This window comes from Macrotis lagotis, chromosome 1 (assembly GCF_037893015.1).
Source record: "Macrotis lagotis isolate mMagLag1 chromosome 1, bilby.v1.9.chrom.fasta, whole genome shotgun sequence".
Taxonomy (NCBI): domain Eukaryota; kingdom Metazoa; phylum Chordata; class Mammalia; order Peramelemorphia; family Peramelidae; genus Macrotis; species Macrotis lagotis.
Genome location: NC_133658.1, coordinates 707864017 through 707891769, shown reverse-complemented (window position 1 = coordinate 707891769; position 27753 = coordinate 707864017). Strand labels below are relative to the sequence as shown.

The 27753-nt window shown below is 36.5% G+C and overlaps 1 protein-coding gene across 7 annotated transcripts in view; it reads left to right on the top strand.

Annotated features, from left to right (window-relative positions):
- Positions 1-27753, top strand: part of TANC1 (tetratricopeptide repeat, ankyrin repeat and coiled-coil containing 1) — a 261532-nt gene that overhangs the window by 181742 nt on the left and 52037 nt on the right. For all 7 annotated transcript variants that reach the window (XM_074215910.1, XM_074215909.1, XM_074215916.1 and 4 more), the window contains 6 exons: positions 919-1179; positions 15096-15221; positions 18009-18290; positions 19415-19566; positions 24187-24418; positions 25242-25408. In XM_074215910.1, coding sequence (XP_074072011.1) covers positions 919-1179; positions 15096-15221; positions 18009-18290; positions 19415-19566; positions 24187-24418; positions 25242-25408 — 1220 coding nt within the window. The remainder of the gene's footprint in view (positions 1-918; positions 1180-15095; positions 15222-18008; positions 18291-19414; positions 19567-24186; positions 24419-25241; positions 25409-27753) is intronic.

Here is a 27753-nt window from a genome sequence, read left to right as displayed (position 1 = left end):
CTGTGGCACAGCAATGCATGGTCTGATAACTTTATGTTAACCTTCACTTACAAAGGAGCATTGTCCAGAAAGTTTTGAGTCAATGGTAGTGTTAGAAGCTCCAGCACATGGATATTTCCCGTCTTCTTTAACCACTTCCTTATTATTCTACTATCCTGATATGAAAAAATGGAATTGAAAAAAAGTTTTAACATTCAAGTTTTAATAAAAATAGTAGAGTTTCCTATGGTTTTAAATTCATCACATACTTTGTATTTCACCCAGTCAACCTTATCCATTCATTACATGAATACTTTTTCCTAATTCATGAAAAAGTCTCAGCCTGCTATAGAGAGTTCTTCCTAAAAGATTTTGTAAAGTTTATTTGGGCAATCAAATTATCTATTTGATTCTTTGCTTTTATTGTTTTTGCATGTTGGTGATTCATTTTATCCTATTTATCTTTCCCTTCTTGCCCCTTCCCTACAAAAAACATCAATAAGCAAACATGAATAAAACCAAAACCACTAAATCAACCAACCCACCACCACCGGAAATTAGTTTGGGAAGAAAATTTCCTACTTCAGAGGAATTTTATGATTATCCTTTGAAAACAGTTTATACCTCATTACAAAGAAAAAGGATACATTATCATATCCTAATTGCATAGATCTATAGTATCTCTCAGATAGCTTCTTTTCTTTATCTTCTTATCTGACTTTTTTCCTTCCCCATGGAGTGATTTATTACTTTATTTTCCCCTGATAAGTAGCATTCTTTTAACTTAACAAAACACATTGTGTGAAATCTCCTTTGATAAAATCTGTTTGCACCAGAAAGCTTTCTGTTGATAGTGAAAAGTTCAGTCTATGTTTAAATCTCAAAACAGCCACAAATATGTTATGCCTCCTTCTAAGTATTTTGGTCTTTCTTGTTTAGCCACAATTACGAGTTCATCTGAGAATGATGACCGGAGTGGCTCCAGTTTGGAATGGAGTAAAGATGGAAGTTTAAGAATTGGAGTCCAGCAAGGAATTCTTCATGATCGGAGGGCAGATAATTGTTCCCCGGTGGCAGAAGAGGAGACAACTGGATCAACAGAGAGTCTGCCCAAAACAGAAGTATCTGTTGGAGATGGTCCGGTTCCTTACACACAGAACTCCAGTTCCCTAATCATGCCACGACCTAACTCAGTTGCAGGTAAGGTCTTGTCTGCAAAATGAGGAAGTTTTTGTAAGGGAGGTAATGAATATCCTTGGCTTTGAAGATTTTTTTTGCTTTTGCTTCATTCACTGCTGAAGAAGGATGTCATTTTAAGGAGAGCCACGATCATTGAGCTTGTCTTCTTAATTCAGTCCTGCTTCTCTTGACCCATATGACTTTTAGAAAATCATTTCACCTAGTAATGAGGGGAGCTAGATTAGTTGTTTCCTAAGATCACTTTCAGCAGTTTTCCATATTCAGTAGTTTTAAGTACAATTTGATAAGATATATAGCTCTATGGGGCAGGAATACTCGCTTCACAAATCAATATTTCACTCTAAACATGATGGATAGTAAGGATAGTCTGAAACTGTGTGTGTGTGTGTGTGTGGGTGTGTGTGTGTGTGAGAGAGAGAGAGAGAGAGAGAATGAGTGAGTGTGTTTGTGTGTGGATGTGTGTGAGAGAGAGAGAGAGAGAGAGAGAGAGAGAGAGAGAGAGAGAGAGAGAGAGAGAATGAGTGAGTGTGTGTGTGTGTGATTTTTGTGAAGGGGAACAAATAGAGGACCTGAGTTCATATGCTACTGCTTATTAACTTTTGTGTCCTTGGGCAAGTCCCTTAACTTCTGGGCCTCAGTTTCGTCACCTATAAAGTAAGGGAAATGGACACCATGGACTCTTAAGATTCTTTTCAACTCCAGATCAATGATCTCAGACTTGATAATAAATAAAGCATTTTCTTAGCTTTTACCATCCTTTAGGTAATATCATAAAAGAAAATCAAGTGTCATTTTGCCAATTGCATTAAATCTATTGTTTTCAATACTATAGACTAAAAACTCAAAGGGATTTTTGATTATCCAGTCTAACCTAATTTTATACATGAGATAACAGAAGCCTAGAGGGGTGACATGCTTTTTCCAAAGTTGTTTAGCTAACAGGTGAGAGAGGCAGGGTCTAAATCAAATCTTCACATTGTTTTTTTTCATAATTGAAAGCATATGGTGTATTGGTGACTTGGTTTCTAGATAATACAGTGAACATCAAGATTGAAAATTCTAGTCATTAAAATTGAAAAACTTTGGCCATTTGTGTTCATTAGCCGAAGATGAAAAAAAGTAAAGAGATAAGATTGTAGGTCTGTGTTGGGAGAAGGGGAAAAAAAACACAACCCTGCATCTTTTTTTTTTTTTTTTTTTTTTTTAGGTTTTTGCAAGGCAAATGGGGTTAAGTGGCTTGCCCAAGGCCACACAGCTAGGTAATTATTAAGTGTCTGAGACCGGATTTGAACCCAGGTACTCCTGACTCCAAGGCCGGTGCTTTATCCACTATGCCACCTAGCTGCCCCGACCCTACATCTGAATCATTATTTGTAGCTTTATCTGGTGAATGTTTATATATTGTGCTCTTATGTAGTATGTTAATAAAGGGATCTGCTAAGGTTTTTATTTTATTTCTTATTTGTAGTTGATATTTTTCTTGAATTAGCTGTAAGTTAAAGGGAGATTTAGTGAATGGGATGCTGAGTTTGGAGTCAGGCATATCTGGTTAAAATCTTGCTTCTGACACTATAGTGATGCATAAGTCAATTGGTCTCAGACCTCTAAGTGTCTCAGACCACTCTCTAAGGCATAGATTAAAGAGTAGTTGATAACTCTGTAAATGTAGAAGATTTTTTTTTGTTTTATTATGCTTTTTCCTCTCACTTCATATTCATTAGCAAATGTGTCCCATCTTGAGAGAGCCTTGTAACAAAGATTTTTTTTTAGTTCAAAAAAACTAACCAGCATTGGCCTTGCTTGACAGCATGCATACCACCTCCACCCCCAAACATCTTTTCAAGTGAAGAGAGGAGATTCATCGATTCATCTCTTCTGCTGCCAAGCATGATCATTATAATTAAAGTACATTCAGTTTTGTTCTCTTGTTCTTTCTGTTTACACTGGTGTAGTCTGTGTATGTTGTTTTTCTGGTTCTACTTACTTCATGAAATATCATCTCATGTTAGCCTTCCCATGAATTCTAGAAGGAGTTTCTACACACACACACACACACACACACACACACACACACGCCAAAAACAAAAGGAAGCTCCCCAAACTAAAGGACTATTAAATGTGATACTCCTCATAAGATTTAACAGTAATGGTCAGAGCACAGTGGCATAAGGAAGAAAGAACCAGTTGTAGAGTTAGGAGGACCTGGGTTTAAGTTCCACTTCTGACATGTAGGATCTATGTACCCTTGGGCAATTAACTTAAACTCTTTATATCACAAGAAACTTTCTTGAAACTATGTGATAAGCCACATTGGTAGAAAAGGTTTATTAATGAGGTATTCTCTATTGCAATGAAATTATAGGTCTGGGACAACAATAATAAAACAACAAACAGCTAGTAGTGTTCCATATTTCATAGTGGTAGCCAAGATCTATGTCAGATATTTCAAGTTTTTCTTACCACTCTCATTGGTGGTGGTGATGATGGTGGGCTCTGCATGTGTGTTTGTATGTCTAAGGGTGGCAATGGTATGTCATATGTTCTAACTCTTTAGTAACAGATAAATAATCATAATGAAAGAACCTCCAAAATGTCTTATTTAATTCACTTCCAGTGAGCAGATAATAACTCCATTCCAGAAAAGATTTTCATCCCATCACAAGTTAGCAGTGCTGTGGAAAAATACAGGAGAACACAATGAATCATGATTATTCATGGTGTTCATTTTTTCCCCATTAACCCTGATAGATTTAACCCTGGTTTTTCAAACACTTCTTACCTGTTTCTGTTGACTGACTGTTCATTTGCATTATTGTAGAATTTCATCTCTCTGTTAAATCCTGCAGAAGGCAAAGTTGTATTCAACTTAAGCTGTTTTTAAAACTGAAAATCCATTAGGACGTTAATTTTGAGATAGAAAAATAACTGCCCTATTTAGGGCCCCTTTTCTGCTTGGTGTTTTCCTCTCCAGTCCCCTGCCATCTGAATCGATGATGCATGTGAGCCAAGATTTTCCAGTACACTGCTGTGATTATAGAGCTTAGCTTCCCAGTTTTCCGCTATGCTTGTTCATTAGCCTCATCACATTCACTCTTGAGTTAGACCTCCTGTGGCATGAAGACCAAGCCAGGGACTAAGCAGGGGCAAATTAGCCTAATGGATTTGTTCATTTTTTCCTAGTTTACATCACTGAATAACTAAAAACATATCCTGAGTTGGGAAGGGGAGAAAGCGAGTACTATAATTTTCTGTGTTTATTAATGGCTTAGAAGTATAATGCAGTGTTGTGTATCTATGGTAAACTAAACGTTGGGTAATAAGGAACCATGGGACCTGCTGGGTATCATATTGAGAGAGTAAGGGAGTTATAAACTATAACATGACATCAGCAACAACTTATGGCATTTGTCCCAAAGTTGGAACTGGTTCTCAGAGGAATGATTTAATGGATAGGGCACTAGACTAAGAGTTTTAAAATTTGGTTCTGAGGTTGCATTGCTACTTTTTTTAAATGAATGACTGTAAATTGCCTCCTCTTTCTGGGTCTCTGTTCCCTGAGCTGTTTAAAATAATTAAGGGGAATGTTATAAAGTTGACCTAGTTCATCCCCAGTGCAGCTAGGTGGCCCAGTGGATGGAGAGCTGGGCCTGGACTCAGGAGGACATATCTTGTTGAGTTCAAATTCGTCCTTAGACACTTATTAGATGTGTCTAGACAAGTCACTCAACCCTGTTTGCCTCAGTTTCCTCATCTATAAAATGAGCTGGAGAGGGAAATGACAAATCACTTCAAATATCTCTGCCAAGAAAACCCCAAATGGGGTAACAGCTAGTCAGACAAAATTGAAAAAAACTGAACAACTGCAATACCAAATTGCTCCTCATTGTTCTTTTTGGCTCTATGATTTTTGTCATTTCCCCCTGCTATAACCACAGCTATGGATAAAACTACCAAGTAAGTGAAGCTTGTCTAGTGCCTCCTTTGTTTGCCTTCTGTATCATCCCCTTGCTCAACACCCATAGATGGCTCCTTGTTCCTTCTTTTACCCACTCTTATCAAAAACTCCTCACTAGTGGCCTGTTGGGCCTGCCTTGCCCTTGTATCTGAAAAGACCATTCCATGCCCCTTGTCCTTAGTTGGATTCAGTTAGGAAAGAAAACTCTTGAGAGGCACTTCAAATTCAGTGTGTCTAAAACTGTCATTATTTCCCCTCTTATATTAGTACTTCTTCCTCCTGACTTGTGGATACTATCTACAATTGTTCTTTCTCATGCTGGAAACTTGGAAGTCATTTGGCAGTTTAGTTATTAATTTACGGGCACATGCACTGGGAATATGAAGATTAAAAATAAAAACAAATGATAAGTTCTCCCATATCTAATCAGACATTGTGTCCTCTCACCCCTGATCCAGTGTTTCTCATATTTGCTTCTTCCTTTCTATTCCCATAACCATTGCCTTAATTCAAGCCCTCACTACCTCTTGCCTGGACTTTGGCAATAGTCTCCTAACAGGTCTTTCTAGTTTTAGTTTCTTTCTGTTTTATTCTTTTCTAAAATGCTGCTGCCAGAAGTCTTTCCCTAGTGTGTGGGTCTGATCAAGTCATTTAACTGCCCCCAACTCTTACATCATTTACCTTACCTCCTTAGCTTGGAGTCTCTTCCTATAACTTACCTTCCTTCCCTGACCTATTTCATAACTTTCCACATTTTCCAACCCAACTACAATTAATTGCTATCCCTCACACATTTTAATCTGTCATTTTCCTCATACTAGTTGTTCATACCTGTTGAAAGACATAGTTCAGATGTCAGTCTCCTCTGATACCTTTACTTCAAACTGTGATATATTTTTCCTTTGGAAAGTAGGAGAATGATAGGAGTCAAGAGAGGTGTGGGTTCAAATTATCTTATTATATTTCATATATATATATTATATTTATACTTATATTAACTATTTACATTACCCTAAATAAATCACTTCACTTTTCTGAATTTGTTTGCCCATCTGAGAAATGGGAATAATAGTACCTGTACAGTGTCCCTGTACAAGTCCCTTTGATGAAAGCTTTTGTAAATTTTAAGATGTTGTCTGGATGTGAGTTGCTTATTTCTTCCCCAAGTAATCTCACATTTATTTCCCTTATATTCTAATTTATATTCTTCTATGTTTTATCTTCCCTACTAATTCACAAGTTCCTTGAGTGCAAGCAACTTATTTTATTTATCATTCTATATTTTCCCAATGCCTTACACAATTTATTGGACATAATATGTAGATGTTTAAATGAAAATCTTATGGGTGGACCTGTCTCTCCCAGAATTCCTTGCATTTTGAGGAGATTAACCCAAGTGAAAATCTAATCTGGATGATATTTTGTGTAGAGGTTGCTGTCTGATCTTGGTCCTAACCTCATCTTCCCTTCCCCATTTTAGGCTATCATTCTTCTACCTCTCTGCTTAGTCCTTCTCCCCTTCCTCACCCTGTGCCAAAGAAGCAGAATAAAATTGACAACCCGTCTGAGCAGTCACCTATCGTTGCTGGTTACATTACTGGTTAAATCTTCTTAGAACTATAAAACCACTTGGACATTACAGTGTTGTCTAAACTAGTTCAGTTTACTACAAAGAATCTTGAGTAGGAATAGCAAGGTTCATTTAGAGTTTGAAATGATTTTCATTCAGTAGAGACTTTTGTTCTAAAAGTATTTGGTGTAACAGGAAAACTGTTTGAATTTGATTGAATGCGGTGTTCTATGAACTTATTACATGTTTATTTTATATAGATTTTATTGCATCACATTTTAATAACATTAATGTATTTGTCATACCATTTTTATATCTCAGGGTTTAGCAAATTATTAGGTGCATAAGATGTGCCTAATAAATACTAGCTGCCTGACTTTCAAAATGTTAGCCTCTTGTGTATATTGTAGATATTCCAAGACCTCAGGCTCTCCATGCACTCCTTCCCTCCCCCTCTTAATTCAGAATCTTGCATAATAGAACTCAATTATATTTGACCACTTTTTTTGTTGTCATGAAATTTGCTTAAGTGGGTCATAGAAGACCACTTTAAAAGTCCAGGAAACCCACAAACTCAAATAATTGCCATCCAGTTTTTGTGAAACTCAAACTAGTAATTGAGGTGGAGACTATTGGCATTTGCCTTTGATGGTAGGGTTGATCCACTCACTACTTGGAGTTTCAGCATATGTTTCAATTTGCCTGGATCTGCTGAAGCCCCTTTTCTTCTCCTACCAATGTAACTGGTTCCTGAGCCTTCTGGAAAATGAAACGCATCCAGATATCATGAGGAATATTGAGTCCTTCAAAGATGCAATTAATTTTGTTGTTGAGAAGAGTTATTAATGGATTGTAGCCAGAAACCACAGCTTTTATCTGTCTTACTGACCTTCCTTTTCTTGAACAATGTTTAGCATACTCTGGTAATCTAGTTAATATTAATTATAAAGAGAGTTTGACCCTCTGACAGACCAGTGAATAAGTGCCTTTGAGGAGCATATTGTTATTCCCCTCTATCGCTGTCCTAGCTTTACACAATGTGCAGCAATATTTTCCTTGAACAGGATGTCATTGGATGTCTCTGGAATTCTGTTTTCTTCTCAGTCAGATTAGAAGGCTATTGGCTAGATCAGGGTTGGGGAGGTCTTAACTTTTTTTAGCATCATGACCTGTTTGACAGTCTGGTAAGACTATGAACACTCCTCTCAGAATGTTCATTCATAATTGAAGGAAATATTAATTTCAGTTAGAGATTAGTGAAAATAAACATTAATTTTTTTCCTATCCAAACTCATGGATGCCCAAATTATCTCCTTGGCTCGGTGATCCCTAAGGCCAGCAGCTCTACATCTATCTCTCCTCTCTTCAGTTTTCTAGACAGCCCTGCAAGCCTCTTAACAAACTGATCTAGAGTGAGTTCCATTGGATTGGAGAGCCTAATCAGACTGGAGAGAAAGCTCTCATTTACTATTTTGAAGCTAGAGGAGTGAGTCAGTTTCTAAAAATAGCGAATACAAAAGACATTCAGATTTCAAATTCCTTTCTTCTGTTTTGGATAGCAGTACCTGATGGTGCGCTTGTTTACACTGATGAGTCTGCCAACACTGCCTTTCCTGTCTTTTACCAACACCATCGTAATTTTCTCCTTGTTGTTCTCCAAGCTCCTTGAGAACAGGGACTGTTTCTACATTTTTTCTCTCCCCTCTCAACTTTTCTTTATCACAAAGTTGGAATTAAAAAGTTACTACTTTTGGATTTGTTTTCTTTAGGACTCAACTGAAGCTTCATCTTCTTGGGGAGAGTCTTCCCTTTTGAGCTTTCTTCTCCTTTAACTGTATATATCTCGCATGCACCTAGTTATGTGTATGTTGTCTACTGCATTAGAAAGTGAGGTTTTGTGTCCAGAGACTATTTTTTTCCCCATTTCTTTGTATCCCCAGTGCCAGACAATTAGGAAGTGTTGAATAAATATTTATTGGCTACTAATTTTATTTTGATTAACAATAATGATATCTGACATATAGCACTTAAAAGATTTGCAAATCACTTTCCATATAATTTCTAATTTGATCCTCTTTGCAACACTGTGAGGTAGGGAATATGAAAATTATCTGAATTTTATAGAAATTGGGGCTGAGAGAGGTTTAACACAGAATTACACTGTTAAAGACTTCAGTTCAACCCTCATGAGGACAGATCTTCAGTGATCATCCAAACTTTTTCTAAAGATCTTTAGAAATGTATAATTGACCACCTTTTAGGGCAACCATTTTTCTCTTGAAATGTTTTGTCATGCTGTATAAATTCCCATTGTTCCTTGTTTTTCTCTAGTTTCTCAACACCATAATCATTTTTCTCATTAGATTATAATCACCCTGGGAGCAAGGTCTGTTTCAGTTTTGTATCTCTCTAGGCTTAGCATAGGGCCTGGCCTTATAAATGCTTGTTGAAATAGTTATGAGAGATAATCTTCCACATCTGAAGACCAGTGGGAAAGGCTACCCTCTGTCATTCCTTCTCTGGGACTATTTATCTCTTTTCCCTCAAATGATCATACTGCCCCTGAGGTGTTATAGAAATAAGTAGGTGCTTGATACATATTTGCTGAATGAATGTGTGTACTAAGGTTTCTAAATAGTTGAACTGCCTTCATTTCCTTCCTCATTAGAGATCTCAGAAAAGAGTTAATATTTCTTTCTAGGGTGATAGTATGTTGTAGAGTAGGTTTTTGAATTTATATCTCCTGTTTCCCACGTTGTGTTCTTTTCAAGACATTCCAGTATGGAGTTATCTCCTTTTACAAGTGGGGATTATTTAATTGTCATATTCTTTATTGTCTTATTTTTTAAAAAGCCTTCTATGAATACCAGGAAATTTAAAGATGAATAATTGACAAGATTTCAGGGACAAGTGAAAAAAGAGAAAGACGACTTCAAAAATGTCTCCTGAGTTTAGGTGAAGCGGCATTTTACATTGCTGGCAAAATTAGTAAAGTGGTTAGCATGGGGTTTTGACTACTACTGTTTCTCCTAGTTTTTATTTTTAATTCTTCCATACTGGTATGAACCTATATTGTGTATTAAGAGCTAAGCTCTGGTCCAGGGCATTGGTTGTAATGGAAATGTGTTAGCTCAGACAAGCATTTATAAAAGGAGAAAGAAGAGGATATGTACCCTTTTGATATCGTGTTTTAAGATTTGCCAAGCAAATCTTGAATACAAACTTGTGAAATAGATTAGAAGAGAAGCATCTGAAAAGAAATATTGAGAATTTACTTTATTGTAGAGATTTTGGTGAGCTGTATGAGGCTTTTTATATGTTGTAATTGAAGGGAAAAAAATGTAGCTTTAAAACAGTACCATAGGGGCTGCTAGGTCCCACAGTGAATAGAACACCAGTGGAGAACTTGAGATCAAATTCAACCTCAGAAAATAGTTGTGTAACTCAGGATAAGTCACTTAACTCCCAATTCCATTGCAAAATAGAAGCAAACAAAAAAAAAAATCAGTGATGTTGCATAAGTAGACTCTGATTTTAGTGGGGGTAAGTATGTTTATATAGAGTGAATGTGTATATGCACATTTATAAATATTTATAATTACACATAATGTATTTCTAAACATATGTAATAATTTACATGTAATATAACACAAAATAGGAATAGGGAAGGTATGTATAAATATAGTAATTAATTCTGCTTTAAAAAATATTATCTCATTTGATCCTTAAAGTAATCCTGTAAAGTAGGTGCTGTTATTATTGTCATTTTATAGTTGAGGAACCTGGGGTAAACAGTGGTTAAGTGACTTGCTCAGAGTTACACAGCTAGTCTAAGGCTGAATTTGTACTCAGCTTTTCTTGACTGCGGGCCCAGGGCTCTCTGCCACACTAATTAGCTGCCTCATCACTTTCACCTTCACACCCATACATACACATATGGGGGGAAAAAAAGTTTGATTTTTAGAATCAGAAGACCTGGGTTCGAATTCTGACTATCCTAATTATTGGCCAGGTGATCATGACATGAGTAGGCCTTGTCTCATCTTCTAAATCTGGATAACAAATACTTGTTCAGTCTACCTTACCAGGTCTGCTGTGAAGATTAAAAGAGTAATTATGGATAAAATACATTATAATCACCAGATGCCATATACACATGGGGGCATCTTGGTGTAGTGGAGAGAGGCTGACCACAAGAGTCTTGGCCTTGGACACATTCTGCCTGTATGACCCCAGGAAGGTCATTGAACATCTCAGCTGCCCCCAGATGCAGAAGAGATATCAACGTACTCTGGTAGTTGGAGTTTCTTCTCTGGGTTGTCTTGATAGTGTTGAAATCACAGGTCTGGGTGAAGGGAGAGACTGGAGACAATGCGACCGGCTCACTATTTATTACAGTATCTGAGTGAAGAGATGATGAAAGCCTGGGCTAGGGTGGGGCTTGTGAGTGGAAAGGAGGTGCCAAAGGCAGAAATGGGGGGGGGGGATGTGAAGATGGAGTTGGCAGCACTTGGGAACAGATTGGATATGAGGGAAAGGGATACATCAGAGATGACTCTTTTTTTGGTCTGAAACAATGTCATTACTGAGTTTCACTCACCTTATGTATCCAATCTGTTGCCAAATCTTGTCAATTCAGAACATCTTTCATCTGTCACTTTATCTCCCCTCACATAGCTACTCTTTAGGCCCTTCTCCTTTCTCCCTTTGGTTTTTATTATTTTTCCCTTGTGTTCTTTTTTTTAAATGTAAATAGAATTTTGTTTTTTTCCAATTGCAATATAAAGACAATTTTCAGCATTCGTTTTTTATAAAATTTTGAATTCCAAATTTTTCTCCCCCTCTCCTCCCCAAGACAGCAAGCAATCTGACCTAGATTATACATGTGTTTCCCCAGCTTTTGCAAGAGTTTCTAATTGGTTTTTCTGCCTTATCTTTCCCCACTTTAATCATCATGTATTATTGTGAGTTGAAATATTCTTAATACATAGCTCTGCTTAGGTCACAGAAACAGCAATATATAAGATTTCTAAACCATTTTTCTTAACCATATCTAAGAGCTTCTTTTCTATGTTATAATAATATAGTTTCCTTTTGGGGAAAGGGGTAGACCCTGCAATTTTATTGGTCAGAGAACTCCCAGTGTGGAGACACCCGCTGCCAAGACTGTTCACTTACTGTCTATGTAACCTTGGTGGGAGAATGATGGTGCCATTAACAGAAATAGGGAAATCAGGAAGAGGAGCAGCTTTAAGGGGAAAGTAATGAAATCCATTTTAAATAATGTTCAGCTTGAGGTGCTTTCAGAACATTTAAGTGGAAATATTTGATAGGTAGTTAAAATTCAGGTTTAGCACTGATGATCCAGTTCAGAAGTTATCCTCAGAGACAATAGTTGTAGGAGCAGAGGAGGTCATCACCTCTGTCTCTGGCCACCCTCCCCTCACACTGATAGGTGATAAATTTTTGCCTTATATTTTTTGGCTCAAGCCTTTCTGGCTCTTCCCTTGGCTTTCTCCTCTCCTTGCTGCTATGATTGTCTTCTCTGAGATGTTGCTCTTCACCCCTTTATTTATTCTCTTCTCCTGTAAGCTCTTGAGGTCAGGGACTTTCTTGGTTGCTCATATTGATATTCTCACCACTTAAAACAATCCCTAGCACAAAGCAATTGCTCAATAAATGATTTTTTGACTCTCTATATCTCTCCATCCATCCATCCATCCATCCATTTTTCTGTTTGTCACCAAGAAAAAGAACATGAAACTGTTAGGGCAGACTCCTGGGAAATATCCATATTAATGAAATGAAAAAGAAGAAATGGTTGGAAAACTAGGAGAGCAGGAAGAGTACCCTGGAGTTAAAAGTAGAAAAGGATTCATACAAAAGACATTTGTTCACCTTATCAGATTCTATAATGGGGTTATGGATAATGAAGGTTAAAGAAAGGATATTGGATTTGGTGATTGATAGGCCTTCTGACAGACAATTTTTGGAGGGTCATTCCCATAAAATTGTGGTATGGAAACTAGATTAAAATAAGATTCAAGAGTTGAGGGAATGGAGTTCACTTGCAGAATGGTCTTCATTTTTTTTAAAGAATTTGAGAGAGAGAGAGAGAGATTTTGTTTTTTAAAACTGATTAAAAAAACCCCATTAATTTTCTAAGCAGAGAGCAATGGACTTGTAGAGGGAAAGGCTGGAGCACAGGCTTTCTAAGAAGTTTGAGGAGTACTCTAGGTTCAGTCTTGTCCAGGATAGGCTCCTCTTCTTCAAAAATAGAAGGGAGGAGAATAAGAATGGGAATAGGTAGTCAGATTTTGAGGAAGAAACTCCCTGACCTATGTTAGTAGGGTCTTCCCACTACCAGCATTTATAAGTTGTCAGGATCCTATAAATTTAGAACTAAAGGAATCTCAGAGACCATCCAGTCCAACTCACTCTTTTTTATATAATGAGGAAACTGAGACCTAGAAAAGTTAACTGAGTTGCCCAAGGCCACACACGTAATAAATAGCAGACCTAGGCCAGGTCCTAATTCAGCATTCTTTCTGCTATATGATGTTGCCCCCTTTATGTTTCTCTCTCATTAGTCTGACTGAATATGTAGTTTCTACATATGTCAATGGCAACCTTTATGCTCATGTTTCTAAAAATAAAACATTTTGAGGATACTCTTAAATTTTCTTTTTCTTTCTTTTTTGGGCCAAACAACTTGGTAGCTCCTACCACAAACAATGTTATGTTTTAAAAAGAGCACTGAACTCAGAAATATACTGTAGGACTAAGTCAATTCCTGTTGCCTTCATGAGTCTGAGGTGGTTAACCACAGGCTCCCAGAAGAATGGATTTTCGTGGTGTGGGGAAAGTGATTAGTGAAAATTTATGCTTACCATATGGAGAATAACACAAGGGGAATGTGAGCCTGGATAACAGGGAAGTGAGAACAAGGAGTGATACCAACCAAGGGCAGATGAGGTAATTGAGGCATTCTGTCATGGCCTGAATTTTTTTTTTTAATAGGAAGGAAAATGTAGTGGCAAAGTCAAGTTGTTAGAATGTTGCCCCTCATCATCCAGCTCTGCTGGTGATTGTGACTAATCCGAAGAAGCCCAGGTCCTTGGAATTTTCATCCTTACACTCCGCATGCTAGCACTGCAGGGACTTAGCTAGAATCAGAATTTGCCCAGCCAGGAATTTGCCATGGCAGAGTGAGATAGATCCTTGAAAATAGCAGTACCATGTGCTCATTATATCAGTTTGACAGAAATCCATTTGTCTAAGACCAGTAGCATCTTTTATTGTGGTTGAAGAAACTCATAAGCTTCATCATGCAAATTTAATTTTTTCTTTTATTGTAGTGTAGTATTTGTAAATAAATCATTTAGATTACAAAAACTAAAACTTTGATTGTGTACTTTTTAATTTTAATGAAATGAACAATTTATTTGAATTGAGTTTTGTGTTTAATACATCAGCATATATTTAAATCAGACACAAAGGTCTGTGTTCTTGTTGATCTTGTTTTTGTTCATTTGGGTTTTTTTTCTGGGTACCCCAGTATTTAGCACATAGTAACAAATGCTTTTTAATTTGTATTACTGGCCTACAAAATATTGAACATGACAAATATTTTTTTCAGAAAAAAATTCAATTATTTTAAAATGTAGAGAAGAGAACAAAATGAAGTCCAGAAAGAAGAATAAGCAAGCAGGAAAGCTTTTAAAACTAAAATTTGAACTCACTATATACTTAAAAAGAAAAACGAGCTGTATTACAAGGATCTGCAGCTTAAGGAACAATTCCCTTTTTCTATTTTACTATGTGTTTAGAAGTGTTCATTTCATTTGTTATTGTTTAAAATAAGATTATATTTAAAAAAAAGGAAGGACTGGTAGGAGGTATAGTTATTGAGAAATAATAATGATATAAAAAAGGCATCAATAAAATTGAAACCTGTTTTTAAACTTTAAAAGCTTGGAGTGTTACAAATTGGTTGACTTTTGAGAAAGACTCTATGGGACTCCCATTTCACTAAGGAGGAGGATTATTGGTGCTATGGATGACTTGAAATTTTAAGTATAGTAGTTATTTCAAGATTAGGTTTCCTACTAACTTCAGGTAGACTCACTAGGGTAAGCAGGAAGTCTAGATGCCTTGCCTGTATGTTTTCTTGAGAGTTGAACTTTTATTGAGGAATAAGTAATTGCCAGGCTAGTCATAAAAATTTTAGTTAGAGCTTTAGTCTTTTTTTCTTGTCGCTAAGGAAGAACTTGAAACCACATTCAATTGTACCCAATATATGGTGGAAGAGATTTTTTGTATATTATTGTATTTTTTGTATATTATTGAAATATGTTTTTAAAGACATTGCATTTAATTTCAATAACACAGCAACAAGTTCAACCAAGTTGGAAGATTTGAGCTACTTAGATGGACAGAGGAATGCTCCCCTTCGAACTTCAATTAGATTGCCATGGCATAATACTGCAGGAGGTCGAGCACAGCCAGAAATTAAAGGTATTTGCCTTGAATGTCTCTTTTGTAATGGACGAAACTCATTTATTCAACACAGGTTTATTGAACATTTGGTAATTTGTCAGTGTTTAGTTAGTGACTGTTTTTTAAAATGTGACTTAGGGTGTATGCACTGAAATTAGTTTAATAAAGTGTAGGGACAAGCCATTGAAACCAAGGGATGTTATTGGTGTCAAATATTGCTATAGAGTTAAAATAAATGTTCTTCAGTGGTAAACTGTGAATCATGGGAATGACACATGCTCATCTCAGATTTTAAAAACCCAGCGGCTTTGAGTTTAATTTTTTTTTTCTATCTGCACAGTTACTTTGGTTCTGAAGGTTTGCTTGGCCACCTATCAATGCATTTGTTTTCACATATCTGAAACTTGGAATTGTGAATGTCAGCAGCCTTACCTAATAGGACACTAGCTATTTTAGCCAACAAAGATGGAGAAGTCCTCTTGCATCTTTGCCCTGGGGGAAATATTGCTTATTATTTATTTACTCATTGTGGTTGTAGAAAAAGGACCTGTAATTACAGTTTCAGGGTAACGCAAACTATCCCTGGTGTTTCCATTTGCATCATATTTACTAATCCTTATAGATAGTTATGTGCCCTCATACCCCCGACCCCAACACACATACACATACTCAAAATGAAATCTTGGGTTTGAGGGGACCAGAAAAAAATGAACATAATTAAAAATTTTGTAGACTCTACATGTTATATTTTTCCTTTTACAAAAACAGACATATGGATAACTAAAGAATATTTAAAGTTGTTATATTACTCTAGTAGCTTGTGGTCATAGAATTGTTGAGGGTCTAAGCCCTAGTGGCTGCTCTATCCTTTCTTGGAAAGAAGTCACTTAGATTCTTGTAAAGATTTATTAGCATGAACTATTTACTGCTGTCAGATAAATTCACGTTTCTTCCTACCCCCTTTCAAAAAAAAATACTTTAGGAAAGCCTGCTGAATTACTCCAGAAAATTTGTAAATCATTTAAGTTGAGCTTTGATTCTTTGAGAAAAAAAAGATAAATTCATCCTTACTATGAAAATGATGTAATCTTAAATTTGAAACAGACTAATATTTAAGATCTGTGGGAATCTGAGTTTGAAAAAATATTTTTAATGAATTTTTGGATTGATCTTTTATTTATAATCTTGTCAAAGTTTTAATAATAATTTTTTCCTTCAGATATAATTTTCTTATTCTAAATATTAGCCTCTTAATCTCCCCAATAGAAAGTAAACTTGAGGACAAGAACTGTTAAAATTTGTTTGCTGTCCTCTCTGCTTTGTATTGGACTGATAATGGGGTAGAGGCTTAAATGCTTTTAGGGTATCAAAACCCACTCATTCAAAAAGTCCTCAGGTCTGAATATCATTATCATTTTTGTTGTTGAAGTTGTTTTATTGAGACTCTTTTTTTGGTGATTAGGCTTCCAATCTGTAAATATTTATTAAGTGCTCAGTGTATGAAGGAGTTCTGTTAGAGATGCTGGAAAGGATCCAGAGGTAAATAAGAACCACCAAAGGAGTCAGGGAAGTGACTTTTCAAAAAGTCCAAGCAACTTTGTTTCCCAGGAGAGGCAGAGGATCACTCTCAGGCTTTCAATTAGACTTAATGTTTTATGAAATAATATTACTGGATTAATTGGTTTATCTTCTCTCTCTCTCTCTCACACACACACACACACACACACACACACACACACACACACACTTTTTTGGTCAGAAATTTGGAAGGGAATGTGGGGAATCCTGTTGTAGGCATTGAGGGCAGAGAACTGACAGGTAGGTCAGTAAAGGCAGGTAGAACCAACAACCTCAATTCTCCCTGAGGGCATCTTATGTATAATACTAGAAGCAATTAATCTTCTTGGTGATAACTCTGTATCATTAATAAAAGGTACATACATTTTTTTATGTATGGAGTATGGAAGTATTTAACTCAGAAAGAGTTAAATAATTAAAATTTGTTTTGAACATTTTGTAAATTTTAAAAGAATAGCCTTCAATTATTTGGACAATCTAGCTAGTAGAAAGAGTGACTCAACTTGGTCCTTTTATGCAGACATTTTAGACCTTAAGTATCTTCAACCTAGTAATTCTAATTCAGTTTTGTTAATTTTCTTGTACAACTGGTGAATTAACTATCCCCTGAAGATTTCCTCTATGTTTGGGCTAGGTTCAAGTACAGACACACACATAAAATACTTCATTATACACACTAGATTCTCAATTATTAGTCAATTCATTGATACTGCCAAGATCAACTGGATATTTTAGTACATACCTGTAGTGTCTGCTACTTGAAGGGACTGAGGCTAGTGAATTGTGAGCCTCGGTAAGTAGCACTAAAGCTAAAATGGCATCCCTCATTAATTCTTGTCCCAATTTGGTGTCTTGACCTATGTTGGGAACAGCAGCCTGAGGTTTCTGTGTGCCACAGTAGTAGGATCACTGCATTTCCAGCTTAGAGAAGATAGGACACCAGTCTTCCTCTCATCATTCCCTTCTATCCTCTTAAAAAAGTGCCAAAGAAATGTAGTATTGCTAGACTTTGAATTATTAGTTTGTAGTTAACATAAATTTTTCCTAGGTCTAAAACATTAAATCCAAGGACCAAATGTCTCTTTTGAATTATTTCATCTTATCCTGAGCAGATACTGAAATTTTTATGCTATTTTCAATGAAATGGTCTTTGAAATGATGCTCTTAATAGAATTTTATTGCATAAAACCATTGACTTTCTTCTAATTATACTGTTCTTCCTTCTAGCACGGTTTGTCCCTTACAAGCCACAAGACATTTTGTTGAAGCCACTGTTGTTTGAAGTGCCAAGCATAACAACAGATTCTGTGTTCGTTGGAAGGGATTGGCTCTTTCAACTGATAGAAGAAAACTTGAAGAATACAGAGTTGGCAGAAAATAGGGGAGCAGTCGTTGTTGGAAATGTGGGATTTGGGAAGACTGCAATTATTTCTAAGTTGGTGGCACTTAGCTGCCATGGGAGCCGCATGAGACAGATTGCTTCAAACAGTCCCAGTTCATCTCCTAAAAGTATGCTCATCTTTAATTAGTTGCCTAGTTTGTTATATTATTAATATGAAATGAAATTCAGGATACTGCTGTTGTGGTAAACATAAATTATCAATGTTTCTCAAGTTGTTCCAGCTGCTACATTAAAACAAACAAAAAATTAATTGAAGTTTTTGATCATACTGAAAAATTCTGATTTAATAATACTACATTCTATGTTTGGATGGTACATGGGAAGGGGAGGAATTTTGTCCTCTTTGTGTTGTATCCCAAGCCCTCCATCTCTTTCTTGACTCCCTTCCCAATGCTGCCATTTTGCTGGCCCAGGGAAGGAGTACAAAGGAGTGGGTAGTACCATGACCACAGCCTTCTCTCTGAACACAGGCTACTTCCAGTATTGATGGGAGGGAGGCATTGCCTTTTGATGCAGGGACACCTGCAATGTGTGTGTGAGAGAGAGAGAGAAAGAGAGAGAAGGGTATGGAATTGAACTTGTATTGAGACTTCTTGGGGAGTGGGGTGATTGAGAGACCTGACTCATTGTTGCCTATTAAATCCAAAGGTTTAGGGTTTGCCAGTTCAATAGACTAAGCCCATGCAAGAGTTCTTTTAAGATTTCCAGATCCTCTTTTCATATGTATTGAAGGTTTCCTTGTATATTCATAAAGATGATTAATTTGAAACCAGATAAACTGCTTAAATGCATACCCTTGCATATGTCCTTTGGGATGTGACATTCTTCGAATGTCACCTTTTTAGTGGTTAGGAAGAATATGTTTTTAACACCTGTAGCTTATTAAACATTAAGTTCATTAAAGTTTTATTTATTTGGAGTTTTACAATTTCCCCCCATTCTTGCTTCCCCCTCCCCCCTACCCTCCACAGAAGGCAATCTATTAGCCTTTACATTGTTTCCATGGTATACATTGATCTAAGCTGAATGTGATGAGAGAAATCATATCATTAAGGAAGAAAAATAACGTATAAGAGATAAGCTCATTATGTTTAAAATAAGATGGGAAAAAATATTTGTTTCTTCTTAAGGAGTAAGCTATTTGAAGAGAACTAGTTTTTCTGTTAATATTTTTGACGTAAAATTGAGAATTTTTAAAAATAGGATCCTGGTTTTATTTTTTCTTCCACAGGTTCTGATCCTTGCCAGGATCTCCCTTTCACCCCATTGTTCTCACCTAATGCTTCCACAGCTTCTCCCAGTACAGTGAAAGCCCCAAGTTATCCTGGTACTCCTGAGCATCAGAGACCAGTAGATGGTGCCTTGAGATACCTTGCCTCTAAGGTAATGGATTTTTTTTTTTTTTTTTTTTTGTATTTGACAGTTGTGCTAGATTTGGGACTACCAGCTAAATAGTGTTGTGAGACAAGCAAAAGTTGGAGCGATTTATTTCCCACTTCTAGTTTTGTGTTAACTAATAAACCCAGTTTTTCATTTGTAAAATGAGAACTTTTACTTGTACTATCAAGCTTCCATAGGTTGTTGTGGGAACAACTTTTTGTAAAGTCTAAAGTGCATGGAAGTATCATCATTATCATTATATTAGGCTGGAAGAACCATTTTTTAAAAATCTTGTTCAGAAAAGATGTTTTAGTAAAATTATAATTAAGAGGGGCAGTTAGGTGGCTCAGTGGATAAAGCACCAGCCCTGGAGTCAGGAGTACCTGGGTTCAAATCTGGTCTCAGACGCTTAATAATTACCTAGCTGTGCGGCTTTGGGCAAGCCAATTAACCCCATTTGCCTTGCAAAAAAAAAAACAAACCTAAAAAAATTATAATTAAGACATGTAATGAAATGTGTTCATAGTAGCAAATATCTAATGAATTTTATAATAATAGCTGACATTTAAGGTTTGCAAAACCCTCTTGTTCCTTACAACAACCCCATGAGGTGGGTCAGTAGACATTTACCTGTGTTGATTGAATATTGAATTAAGGGTCTAAAAAGGGAACAGAAGTTGCTAATGGGGAGTCACTGATATTCCTTTGTTGTGAGCTTGATTTTATATTTAAATTGAACTTTTAAGAAATTTAAAGGGTTTATGCTTTTGAGAATTCTTTGACTAAAGCCTCATTCCACTAAGACTTTGTCTCAGAACTTTCATCAGATATTTGTCAGGATATTTTGAAGGAGAGTTGGCTGACTTTTCCTTCCTAAATTTATGATTGTTAAGGTCTTTTATGACATTTTTCTTCTATTTTAACATCTGCCACTGGTGTGAGGTTGCCTTTCCCCCCCCTAATCCTTGCTACTGCTCTTGGTTTCAGCTAATTGCTTGCGTTTTTATTAGTGACTTTCATGGCATGAGGTAATAAAGTCATGGGTCCCTGAGGGTGGAGCAGAGATGGGGAAGAAGCTCGAAGAGGTAGCATTCTGGCCCAATTGCCCTTGATTCCCATTAGCTCAACTGAGCAGCCCATGGCCTGTCTCCTCTAAAACTGAGGGTCTTGCACTTGTGACCTGTGAAGTCATCAGGTTCATGCACGAGCAAGGTTGTCAGATTGAAAGAGGAGTGACTACCCCAGCCCAGGCTGCCTTGGCTGCTAAGTATACCATAGAGAGAAGGATATTTTATTGCCTGTCTTCTTTCCAGTGAAGACAGAACTTCATGCTGCTGTGTGTGTTGATGACTGATTTGTTGGAAAAGAATGCGATAGGAATGATTATAAATTTCCCTTGAAAAAAAGAATCTCAAACCCATAGTTAGGTACTGTATTTCTTACTCTTCTGTCAGAATACCAGGCTCAGAATCCAGAGACATGAGATGAAACCTATTTCTGTCCCTGTTTTAACCTTGAAAGTGTCTCTTACCATCTCTGTCATTTGATTCTTTTACCTTTATAATAGAGATGGTAAGTAATACATACTCTACCTACCACATGAAGTTGTTAGGACCAAGTGAAATAAAAACACCCCCAACTCAATGTCAATAAATCTGACAGACTAAGTGAAACGAGTGAATGTTTACAAAAATATAAATTACAGAGATTAAGGGAAGTGTAAATACAATACTTAAGTAACCCTACTTTAGAAAAGGAAATTGAACAAGCCATTCGTGAACTCTCTAAGAAAAAAAATACCAAATATTAAAGAACAATTAATTCCAATACCATATAAACTCTTTGGAAAAATAGCCAACTGCCAACTTCCTTTTAGGACGCAAATATGGTGTTAATACCTAAACTAGGAAAAGCCAAAACCATGAAAGAAAATTATAGACCAAATTCTCTAATAATGTTGATGTGAAAATTTTAAATAAAATATAAGCAAAGAGATTATAGCAATTTATTATCACCAAGGTGATATGACCAGGTGGAATTTAATACCAGGAATGTAGGATTGGTTTGAGATTAGGAAAACTATTAGCATAATTGACCATATCAATAAAAACATTAATAGAGATTATATTATCTCATTAGATGAAAGAAAACATTTTTGATGAAATACAGCACTCATTTCTATGAACAACTCCATAAGAGCACAGGAATAAATGAAATTTTCCTTAAACCATCGCATCGGCAAGCATCATATTCAGTGGGGATAAAATAGAAGTCTTCCCAATAAGATTGGGGTGAAATAGGGATGCCTTTTATCACTATTGTTATTATTCAGTATTGTGCTAGAAATGTTAACTTTAGCAACAAGAAGAAAAAAATTGATTGAATTAGAATATGCAGTACGGAAATAAAACTATCACTCATTGCAGTGATATGATGGTATACTTCTAGAATCCTAGAGAATCTCAACCAAAAAATTAACTTGAAATAATTAACAACTTTTAGCACAATTGCAGGATATAAAATAAACCCACTTAAATCATCAGCATTTCTATTTATTATAAACAAAACCCATTAACAAAAGATAAAACAGTGAAAATTCCATTTAAAATAACTGTAGACAATATAAAATACTTGGGAATCTACCTTTCAACTCCGCATACCCCCAAGACAATCCCAAACACTATAGGAACACAATTCCAAAACACTTTTCACACAAAAAAAGTCATATCTAAACAACTGGAAAAATATCAAATGCTCATGGGTAGGCCGAACTAATACAAAATAAAATGACATTTCTACCCAAATTAATTTGCTTATTGAGTGCCATACCAATTAAAGTACCAAAAAACTGTTTTATAGAGCTAGAAAAAAATAATAACAAAGAAATAAAAGCACCTTTGAAAAAATATGAAGTGCTAAAAAAAATACAAGGTCACGGTTCCTTCTGTTAGTCTCTTGGAAGAATCTCAAATGTCTATTTTTTGAGCATAATTCCTGTTTTTTAATTACTGTTGAGGCTTATGATTGAATTAATAATAACTAACTTTTATATTGTGCAGTAAGTTTTGCAAAAATCCCTTCTATATGTTAGTGTATGCTTCATTTGATTTAACCCCAAATGTGAGGGGAGAAAATGCAAATATTTCAGGTTAACCAGGGTTCTTAATAAGAAGAGAATAAATTCTGTTAACTGGGAAGACCTTTATTCATAAATCCCTTTCCTCAGCTTCCCTTCCCCCTACCCCATTACCCTTTTCATTATTCCAAAGGTTTCATATGTAGGATTAAAAAAAACCTCCCCTCACTGGGCTCTGATGGTCAGTCAGAAAACTGTCAGTTTCAGAGGTCTAAAGTGGGCTTGTTTGGTGACCTCTACACACACACACACACACACACACACACACACACTTCTAGATCCTCCACTCTCCTTGGAATTTTTCTAATTAGGTGTCCTGCTGTCATTGAAAGTTGGTGATGACAAAGATAAAAAAAACTCTTTGCCTTGTGACCAGGTACAGTACCATTCCCCTCTCTGTATCTGGATCTAGAGTTTCGTAGGATCACATATCTAGAGTTGAAAGGGATCTTAGGAGTAGTTTCATCCAAACCTGTCATTTTACAAAAGAAACCCAGACCCAGGGAAGTTAACTTGAAGTTATACAAATAAAGTAAGCCTTCCATGCAAGATTCCGGTTGCTTCAAGATTCCTCCTTTAAAGCTTCATTGTAATTCATTCCCCACACTGTCTGGTGGTTTTAATTTCTGTGCATGCTCAGTCAGCTGTGCTGTGCAAGTCTGTAGACTTGGAACACTTGAAATTAGTAAGCCATTCTTCTTTTAGAGGAAAGTAGAGACGTTAGTGTCTGGATCATGTTCTTATTGTCTACTCATTTCCTAACTTGCTTTTAGAGAGCAGTAACAAACCAGCTGTAAGGGATTGCCAAGCCAGTGGAAACTGTTTCTGTCCCCAGGAATGTTGGGGCCTACTTGGAATTTCCTGTGAACCAGGAATTGCCTTCCATCAGGCCAAGTTTTGGCTTTTGTAAATGCCTTTCTACTTCTTCAGCAACTGACAGGGCAGAGAGACCACTGACCTGGGAAGAAGAGAGCTGAGGGTTTTTTTTTTTTTAGATTTTTTTTTCCAAGGCAATGGGGTTAAGTGGCTTGCCCAAGGCCACACAGCTAGGTAATTATTAAGAGTCTGAGGTCAGATTTGAACCCAGGTACTCCTGACTCCAGGGCCCAGTGCTCTATTCACTGCACCACCTAGCCTCCCCAAGAGCTGAGTTCTAATCCCAGATCCATTGCTTGTTTGAGCTGACCTTGAGCAATTGGCTTTGCTTTAGAGAGCCTCTGTCACTGTCTGTTGAAATAAGGGAAGATAGATGAAATCATTATAATCCCTGCTCTGAGTTCTGAGACTATTGTTACTAAACTTCTATGACATTTTGCAGATCCAACTATATAATGTCTCTGTGTTCTTTCTCCAAGTATGGACCTGTGATGGACATCATTTACATGTCCTTTTTATTTCATCCAGGGGAAAAAACTAATAAATTCATGTTCCTGTTTACTTTAGCTGGAGAAGCTGTCCCTGATGGTGTGTTCTTGCTTCCTCTTCAGGTCGTGGCCTATCACTACTGCCAAGCTGACAACACCTACACCTGCCTGGTCCCCGAGTTTGTACACAGCATTGCCGCTTTGCTGTGCCGGGCACATCCTTTGGCCGCCTACAGAGACCTGCTGATAAAGGAGCCACAGCTTCAGAGCATGCTGAGCCTGCGGTCGTGTGTTCAGGACCCAGTGACAGCCTTCACCAGAGGAGTCCTGGAACCCCTAGCTAACCTCAGAAATGGTAGAGCAAGGATGTTCCTTGGGAACTTTCTCACTGCATATTTAGATGGGAGCAGGAATGATCTGTTCTGGGATTAGGGTAGTCCTTGTGGTTCCCCAGGTGAAATGAAGGGTCTGGGATGGTGTTCATCTATCACTACTTATGGAAAACCAACCCCACTGACCAATTAAAAGTCCTTAATGTATGTGGGTGCCCCCTTGGGACTACAGAGGTCATGCATGACTTATTGTTTGTTCAAATTTGAAAGGAGTTGTGAGAATTTTTTTCCATTCACCTTTTGGTGAATTTTGAAGGTACAGCCACTCCTGTTTCATTCGCTTCTCACTTTGGAGTTCTTCACTTGCTTATTAACTTTTCCTCCCTGAGACATCCTGAGGACAGAGGAAGGAAATTATTTCAGATTTTGTGGTGTTTCATTCTTAAGTTATTTTGATGAAAAGTTTGGAAGGTAAAAATAGTAGATTAATTGATACAAAGATTCAGTAGAGATTTGGATTATCCATAATATTTTTTTAATACTTGTTACTATAAATGATCAAGGAATTAGCATCCATATGTAAGTACTTCTCTACTAATATAGCAATGCAAGATAATATTTCTAAAACTATGCCGTCTGTTGGACTGCCTCTTGGCTTAGTGTTTTTGTTTTAATTATAAATTTAATAGAAAATATGCTTCGTTGAAAATCATTTCTGCTGCCATATGTAAACATAACACTTTTGTTAACACTTAAAAAACTGTGCCTAGATATACAGTGTGTTGTCACCTTAAAGAAATGTGTAATTTCTTGATTTAAAAGGAAAATTTTTTTTTTATCCTTTAGAGCAGAAAATTCCAGAGGAAGAATACATTATTTTGATAGATGGTCTAAATGAAGCTGAGTTTCATAAACCCGATTATGGAGACACACTTTCTTCATTTATTACAAAAATTATTTCTAAATTTCCTGCCTGGCTGAAGTTGATTGTAACTGTAAGAGCAAATTTTCAGGTAATTTAAAAATTTCAACTCTCTCACTAAGTACCCTCTTCCCAAAATCTCACTGTGATTAATATGAACACCAAAAATGCTTATAAATCATTTGACTATTTAATCAGAAACTGTATTAAGACTTTGAAAAATTAGTCCAGAGAGTTTAAACTGGCACAGAATATGACCTTATTTTCCAAGGTATATTCATCAAGATGTCAGGTACTTTCCTATTAGCATTGAATTCTACCTGTGCTTCTGAAACTAAAATGTCTAGCCCTGGTTTACCATAATTTAAGTTTATGAGTAGAAACTAATTCAAGTATCCCAAAGCATAATTGTTGTAGGTGGCTGCGAAACATATATGCTAATAGATTTAAATACTTTACCCAGGAATAGCTGTTTAGTATAATTTTTATTTGGGGGTTGGATCTAAATGAGAGAAACATTCTTTTTATTTTTTTAAAGATTTTACTTTTTTTGAGTTTTACAATTTTTCCCCTAATCTTACTTACCTCCCCCCACTCCCCACAGAAGGCAGTTTGCCAGTCCTTATATTGTTTCCATGGTATATGTTGATCCAAATTGAGTGTGATGAGAGAGAAATCATATCCTTAAGGAAGAAACATAAAGTATAAGAGATAGCAAGATCAGACAATAAGATATCAGTTTCTTTTTTCCAAACTCCACAGTTCTTTCTCTGGATACAGATGTATTCTCCATTGCAGAGAGCCCCAAATTGTTCCTGATTGTTGCACTGATGGAATGAGAGAGTCCATCAAGGTTGATCATTGCTGCCATGTTGCTGTTAGGGTATACAGTGTTTTTTCTGGTTCTGCTCATCTCCCTCAGTATCAGTTCATGCAAATCCCTCCAAGCTTCCCTGAATCCCCATCCCTCATATATATATATATACACACACACACACCACAGTTGGCTAAGCCATTCCCCAATTGAAGAACATTTACTTGATTTCCAGTTCTTTGCCACCACAAACAGGGCTGCTATAAATATTTTTGTACAAGTGATGTTTTTACCCCTTTTTATCATCTCTTCAGGATATAGACCCAGTAGTGGTATTGCTGGATCAAAGGGGAGAGAAGCATTCCTTTTTTTTTTTTTTTTTGTACAAGGCAGTGGTGTTAAGTAACTTGCCCAAGGCCACACAGCTAGGTAATAATATATTAAGTGTCTGAGGCCAGCTTTGAACTCAGGTACTCCTGACTCCAGGGCTGGTGCTCTATTCACTGCGCCACCTAGCTGCTCCTCAAGAGAAACATTTTTTTTTTTTTTTGTAAGGCAATGGGGTTAAGTGGCTTGTGCAAGGCCACACAGCTAGGTGATTATTAAGTGTCTGAGGTCAGATTTGAACTCAGGTACTCCTGACTCCAAGGCCAGTGCTCTAACCACTGCACCACCTAGCCACCCCAAGAAACATTCTTAAGGAGATTATGTTTTAGTTATAAAATATGAGATATGGTTGACATTTAATCAGATCAGTAGGAATGAAGAAAAAGTTTATTAATTTTGGATACTAAAATCTTTTCATACGTATTGACTTAAGTATTCCTTCTCTAGCCCCTGCCCATTTATATCCATGTGTCTTTTTTTTTAAGTCTCTTTACATAATTTCTGTACTTTAAGGAGATCAGTTTCATTATAGTTGGAATCTTTTCTACTCTGAGCCCTCCTTTGCCTCAGTATATGGTGTTTATAATGTATCAGGACTGAAAATAATTTCATCTGTTGGATCTGAGCTTATATTGGGCTTCCCTAGACTTGGCTAAATTGGTTTTTGGATAACAATTGTACATTTTGTTATTGAACTTATACTTGAAGCCTTTTCAAATTGATAGATCCTCTAGAATTTAGGGCATTCTGGAGCCCTGCATCACCCCCACACCTTTAGGATGCAGCTTTGTGAGGACTTCAGGGCAATCTTTTGGATCCTTGTTATAGACAGCGAATATTTTATTTTTCTGTCTATTTTAGATACTAAACTTAAATAGTAAATTAAAAACAGTCTTGGTTCTGGTTTATGTTTCTTGTAGTAAGTAGCAGTGGGATTGAGTTAAAGTTTTTTTCCTTTAAGAGACAATGGAGGGGCAACTCAGTGGCTCTAGTCAGAAGGAACTAAGTTCAAATATGGCCCCAGACACTTAATAATTACATAACTGTGTCATTTTGGGCATGTCACTTAACCCCATTGCCTTGAAAAAAACCAAAAACCAAAAAATATAGATTAAAAAAGAGAAAAAATAGAAATAAATTCAGTTGTTGACATAGCAGCTAGTTATTTTTTTAAACATCATTTTGTAATAGATTACAATGATATGATAGCCACATAGCCTCATTTGAAATTGTTT